Below are 7,099 nucleotides of genomic sequence, written 5' to 3' on the forward strand. Positions count from 1 at the left end.
GCTGAAAATAGCGCTGCTGTCCTCATGTGATGTGAAATTAAAAGCACACTGGAGCGGAGACACTTGCTGCTGGGGAATTCAACACTTGTTTTACTCCCTCTGACAATCCCTCCACCCAGCCTGCAACACCCCCTACATCAATTTGTGCAAGGGTACTTTTCACAACAGCAAGCTTTTTGGAATATGATGATGTACATGTGATTGTAATAAAAGAGATTTTAATTAGCTATGACATGGTGGTTTTGTGTTTTCATTGATACATTAACAACTTCTGTCTTGGTGGTCAGATATGAATCTGAAACTTTTCAAACCATTGACAACTGGTTTGAGTAGGTGCATTAATACATTACTGTATTAAATTATTCATGAGGCCAACTTGTTTATGTATAATAGGCTATGTGAAACTGAGATTACTTAACAGTCCCTTCAATTTATGGCCTGGACCCACGTGAGTTCAACATGCACATCTTGATTTATGATGGGTCATTCATTTATTAACCATTTAATAAATAAGTCTTGGATCTTTTTTAATTATACTAGGGGAAAAAATAGGTTCCTAGATGCATTCCAATTCTCTCTAGAACGATTCAATGCTCAATTCTGTTCAAGTTAATTATCCATTTTTTTCATCTTTTCAAATGTGATCATTTTTATTTAAAATTCACTGTCTCCAGACATTTACAAATCAGAAAACAGAGTGACTGAAAGAGGATGGGATGACTGAGCCCCTGACATGGAAGATTGCTTTAAGAGAAGGTGACTTTCACAAGTATGTTTAAAGGTCCATTGACAGGGTGCGTTTTGGATGCCTTAGTGGTCCCCTACGCTGAATCTGAAGTATCTCTGCCGAAATTCAGCCTTGGTGTAGACTTGTGCAGTTATTTTAAACTCGATCCACTCATTCACACATTTTTAGAATGCCACATTCCTCTTTACTGCTAATAGACGGAGTGTGGGAAAGCGCTGGAGGAAAGAGTTAAGTGTGAATGACATCCATCCAGCAGCAGAGTCATTCTCCAAAGGGATTTGGCACACTTCAGGAAACAGCTGCCCCCCCGAAAACCTCCCACCCTCATGGGAGCTAAACTTTTGATCCAGTTAATGGTCGGTAATTGTTACTGGAGGTTCACAATGTATGACAGCGGTTGGAAAATGAAAATCTGAGAAGATAAATGATGTTGATACTTTGATTGACTTTTCAACATTTCAAATTTGACAGACAGACAGAGCCAGCCAATGGTGTTCTTTCCCTCCAGATGGCTGATGACGTCAGGCTCTGATTCTACTACAACACACAGCCAGCATCTGTCACTGAAGCTCCATTTAAAGTCCTTTTGTTGTTCATTGACCACAGCATTCAAGGAGTCAGTGTGGGAAACTGGGACCAACTTTCTACCCACACTGACTAAAGACACCAGTCAGAAGACTGAGAAACATCTGGACAGCCAACTGATCGGTGTTCAAGTATTTAAAAACATTATAGGCATCCCACTATTTTTAATACCTGAAAAAAATAATCTTATAAAAATTGAATTGATGAAAATGCTAAATTGAATAAATAAAAAGGAAATTAAAATAAAGACAATTGAGAATTACATCAATGGCACTAGCTAGATTTTCATTTAGCAACATGAAAGTTATAATGTACTTTTAACTGAGGAGACTGGGGTCCTTAAACATCTGCAACAAACTGCTGTGGATGTTTTACCAGTCTGTGGTCTCCAGTGTCCTCTTCTACACTGTGGTCTACTGGGGGGGGGGGGCAGCAAATAGGGCAGAGGACAAAGCATACACACCTGGACTCACATTAAGGTCACTTTAACAAAGTATGGTCTTTGACGAATGTTTATTATATAGTCTTTTTTTCCTTCTTGCTAAAACTGATGCTGGAATTTAATTTCCTCATGGTAGTCATCCCAAAAGGATTAAGACAAGTCTAAGCAGCACTCACTCGTTTTGTGTCCAGTCTACCTTAAAATCCAAATTTTATAATTTTTGGGTTATTGGTCACAATGACTAATCAATGCAAGGTAGACTGAGGTTGACGATTTGTATTTTTATGGAAGTAGTACTTTAGGATTTTACTACTGCCACAACGGTTCCAAAAGTGGCACTCCACTGCGTTTAGATCTGATCCTCTGAAAGAAAACCAAATGCTTAGGGAAGTTAATATTTCATCCCTACATTTTACCTTCAAGACTGTACAAAAACAAATTCCCAAAAAAGCACAAGAGACAATGTTTCTCTGACTCCTTTATATGAGATGCAACAGCTGTGCTTAGACACAAAGGGATAACCCATCAGATGGTCGGGTTGATGATCTTGCCCATGAAGACGATGCGATCCACACCGTTAAATTCAACAATGATGACCATGAACGGACGATTGAACTTCAACACAGGGACATCGATAGACGTCAGTCCCACTTCGGTGCCTGTGGCGGCGGAAGCGGTGGCTCCAGCCTCGTCCACGTCCAGCGTAGCTTGGTGCACAACCTGCAACGCAGAGTAAGTTAGATGACCGACGGATGAATGTGTGAAACGAAACATTGTTACTTACCTTTGAGACTGCTAGTCCCTGCTCCTCTGAAATGCCTGTCAAATTTGCATGATCACCAAACATGTCTGTCATTCCCATTTCTGACAGCACATCGTTCAGGCTGTAGGAAGTCTTGATGGAGAACTTTGGAATATAGACATTATGTCTCCTGAAACATGGGGGGGGGGGTGGGCGAAGGACAAAAATTCAGTGAATCTGACTAGGGAACAAGCTTAATACCTTATTCAGTGTCAAGCCTCATACATTGAAGTATAAAAATCCAGATTCCACCAACCTGGGCTTGTCCTCCACCCCAGCATTCAACCATTTGGAGACGTGGTGCGGGGAGATGCCGTTCTCCAGCGTCGCCATGACGTCAGGCAACAGCAGCAGCATGGAGTAGGAGTTGGTGAAGGGGAGCATAAGGACCATCGTGTTCAGCTCGAGGTCTTGGTAGGTGCTGAAACTAGCCTCCATATTCATCATGAGGACTGGAACCTGAACCATGACAAATGAAACATGAAGACACGGAATGAACGTTGATGCTTCATTGGACTGGGACTCAAAACCATGCAGCCCTGTCTCGTCAGAGACTAAATAGGGTGTTAAAACTATCAAGTTTCCCAAAATTGGGCATGAAAAAATAATTTAAATATCTTTTGTAAATTAATTCCAAACGGACCCCCACTTCCAGTGTTAGTTATTGGGACTCAAATCATTTCTGAACAAAGACTGAACTCTGAACCTGGGTTATGTCGTCCACGTAGAAATTGTCCTGCTCGGTGAGGTTAGGGTCAAACTGAGTCACCCACGTTCCTGTTAGACCATGAGCAGAAATACACAACCTTTGGTTTGATACATGCAACTTAGCCTCAGAATATGTGAGCAGATCTTCCATTATGACATCACAGACTGACTACATCGCATCCCCCCAGGACTCTCTTACCTTTGTAGTAGATGTAGCTGATGAGATACATGACTGTGCTTGGATCCAGGCTTTCCACCATCTTGTCGATCTTCCCGTAGGTCCTCTCCGACACGTACTTATTGATGGCATCGGCACTTTCTGTGGTTTGGCTGAAGTCCACATTGAACCCATCTGCGAAGTACGACTTTTTCAGGGTCCGCAGGAACTCCTGCTTTGGCTTGAAGCTGTTGTCCAGGAACAAGGCAGTCCCTTCGCTGGCGTCCCCCTGGAGGAGCGTCTGGAAGGCCCGGTCCACAACGGTCTGCGTCAGGGCGCTGTTGAAGCCCAGACCACTGAAAAGCTGGCGGTGCGTCTCCCCCTTTGCTCCCACGGACAACGCGGCCAAGGCACTCGACACGCAGAAGGGGGAGAAGAAGATATTCTGTCCCTGTGAGTCAGCATGAGCTGCTAGCTTCCTGTAGAGGCTGAAGGAAAAGTCTTGGTTTGCGTCCTTCACAATGAAGACGCTGTAGGCGCTGCCGACGCAGATCACCGCTGATAGGACCCAGAGACCCACGGCTGCACGCATCATCATCATCATCCTCATGAATGAAGACAAAACATCACAAGTTCAGCTCCATGGTTTTAATGAGGAAACTGATTGTACTAGAGGGATTTTGTAAACTTCAGTATAATGTGAATCTGATGAGTACGTGGGCTGTTAAGATACTCTCAAAGAAATCTGATTAGAGGCTGGTCTTCATGTTATTGAAGCAGTTGCACTTTTGTATTCCTGACTTGTTTTATATATTTCATAAATACTATCCTAGCATGTACTTTATAGTCCATGCAAGTGATTTTGCTGCTGTAACATCTGACGTGAACAAAACTCTTTGAACCCCCTAAACAGGTTTCACCTCTTGGCCTAACCAAGGAAAAACTTCATTATAATTGACCATCGTTACTCACTTTACACCTCAAGAAGTTAGAGAAATAAGCCAGACCAGACCACAAATACTCCTCAAACCGCTTACCAACCTTAAAAAAAGTGTCAATCTCCCAAAACAATTCCACCAGTCCCACCCTGAAAGGTAGCCCGGCTTCTTACCTCTCCGACCAGAGAAACAAGTCGATGCTAATTAGCTTGACCAAACTGGTGCAATACCAATTAGACGTAAAGTAACTGAAGTCTAACTCAAACTGTGGATGCGAAGTTGGGGAGAGATCAGCAAAACTGAAAAAAGGACAAAGAGCCAATCAAGCTAATGTGGACCAGGTGTAGACTAGCATACCTCTGCCTGCCTCCTGTATGTATGTGTATGTGTATGTGTGTGTGTGTGTGTGTGTGTGTGTGTGTTTATGTGTGTGTCTAATTAAGTGTGCTACATGTGAAATGCAGAACAGGCTGTGCCATCCCATGCTGCATATCAGATGGAAACTGGAAGTCCCGCCCAGTTCCTGGAGGAGGAAGCCGATTGGTGCGTATTATAATACCTTACTATAACTTAGTTTTACGGTAGTGTAATACCCTTACTGTAACTTAGTTTTACAGTAGTATTATTATACCTTACTGTATCTTAGTTTTACAGTAGTATAATACCCTTACTGTATCTTAGATTTACAGTAGTATATGGTTCTACGTTAAAGTATGGCACATACTGGCATACAGCATGGCCTCAAAGAGGAGACGTTTTGAGCGATCTTCTGAAGAATTCAGTTAAAGTCTATGAGACAATTTTTGCTGCTTTTTGCTGATTTTGTGAAAACCGCACAGCAAATCTCTTTGAAAAGTCATAGCACACCATTCCTGCTCATTAGACCCGTTTCAATGTATTTTGTGTGCGCGTGTCGGCAACACTCCGGGGGCCTGTTGCACAAAAGTAGAATAAAGATATCCAGGATAAGTGAAAAAGCGCAGCTTGACTTAGTGTGATCCGCTCATCGCGGCTTAATCGGTTGCACGTTTGCCGAGCCGGGATGAACAGGTGGAGCTATGTCAAGCCAGGTGTAGATAGCTGGGATAAGTGCACGTTCACGGCTTAATCAAATAGACCACGGTATCGATCACAGATTTACTGATGCAGAGATGGAAAAGACGCATGCGCCATATGTTTCACCCAATGAGCGGCAGCTTCTAATGGAAAGTAACGAGGTGGGGAAGAATATGCAAAAAGGGAAATATGGCTCTTATCAAATGGAGAGAAAAAGCCCAACATAGCGGACCCGACTGAATGTGTTGGGTGTAAAAATATAGCTTTTACCTTAAAAGAGAGCAGAGGTCCCTTCAGGCCAAAGGTCTGGATCTATTGTCCCACAGGGCTCTGTGAGGGAGTCTCCTCTGGTTTCCCACACTCTGTCCTTTCACTGCTTTCACTGGAGGAACAATAGAAGTGTGTCTTATTATGCATCACTTTACCATGTCGGACCTCTTTAAAGAGGACAATGGTTAACTTCAAACATTTTACTTTAAAACACCTGAAACGTAGTTATATGAAAATAATGATCCAACAAAATGTCTTTGAAAGCTATCTTTCATCATTTGGTTTGACTTGACTTACTTTATATTAATATAGTCACATAACATTGATAATCTCTCCTAATCAGAAATATGAATTAATGCACATTCCCATGCTCAGATTTATGCTACAGATATGTGATGGATAAACAATAACTGTGTGTGCTGAATTGTATCTTGATTGTCTCTCAAATAAAAACTATAATGGAGACCTCTGTTAATGTAGTAAAAATAAAAATCATAGACTTTGAGAACACAACATTTTCAGCTGGCAGTATTTGTTTATTTCACAAAGAACAATGAGCCACAAAGTATGAAAGCTCCAACTAGAGGTGATGATACATCACAACAACAACTTGTAGATTTCTACAAGACACACTGTACTCCGAGAGAGTAAAGGACAACTGTCTTTATAAAAGACAAACCATTTACAATATTTGAGGACACAGTTCTCAGTTTTTTCTTTTTTACCCAAATTGTTCAACACATTTTCACTTAGTGAAAAAAAGACAAAATTAGTAAAAACTGACCCTACAACAGGCCAAATAGTTCTTAGTAACCTCTGAATTCAATGACATCTTAAACAATAACACTGTCACTGGAAAACTGTGACAGTGTGACATTAAAGAAACATTTTACAGTAAAAGGATAAACATTGTGATCTTAAAACAGATCAGTTTTCAATAATCACATGAAGTGAAGGAAAGTCCATTATGATTAAATGTCCATAAAAAGGACAAATAACATTTTGATCAATTCAAAATCATCAATACCTCTCAAGAGGAAATAAACATCTCCATCTGTCAACACATGACATGAAGGGAGTCATAAAATTATCACAGGAAAATTGTGATGATAAGCAAACCTTTTAGAAAAAAAGATAAACATTTGGATCTAACAACAGATCAGTTCTGAGTAATCGGAGAGATTAAAGTGAGGTAAGTCCATGGTGACAATATGTCCATAAAAAGGACAGTTAAAGTATCTGATCAAAATGATCAATAATAATCAAAAGATAACTGATGTTACCATAGCTTATACCAACATTACATGATGTACAATGAGGTATAATAATAAAAAATTCTGATGAAATCAGATTTGCTTCATGCAACATGCATGACCAGATGATCTCTTTCTTA

At 40.9% G+C, this 7,099-nt stretch overlaps 1 protein-coding gene across 1 annotated transcript; it reads right to left on the reverse strand.

Moving 5' to 3' along the window:
• Positions 1-2,235: 2,235 nt before the first annotated feature.
• LOC117942680 (serpin A3-5-like) lies at positions 2,236-6,619 on the reverse strand. Its single transcript, XM_034868281.1, has 6 exons — positions 6,615-6,619; positions 3,485-4,047; positions 3,284-3,354; positions 2,834-3,036; positions 2,560-2,707; positions 2,236-2,495 (listed from the first exon to the last, which is right to left on the reverse strand). Coding segments are annotated over exons 1-6 (1,182 nt in total). The 5' UTR covers positions 6,617-6,619; the 3' UTR covers positions 2,236-2,300.
• Positions 6,620-7,099: the final 480 nt, after the last annotated feature.

This window comes from Etheostoma cragini, chromosome 4, assembly GCF_013103735.1.
Source record: "Etheostoma cragini isolate CJK2018 chromosome 4, CSU_Ecrag_1.0, whole genome shotgun sequence".
NCBI classification, from domain to species: Eukaryota; Metazoa; Chordata; class Actinopteri; order Perciformes; family Percidae; genus Etheostoma; species Etheostoma cragini.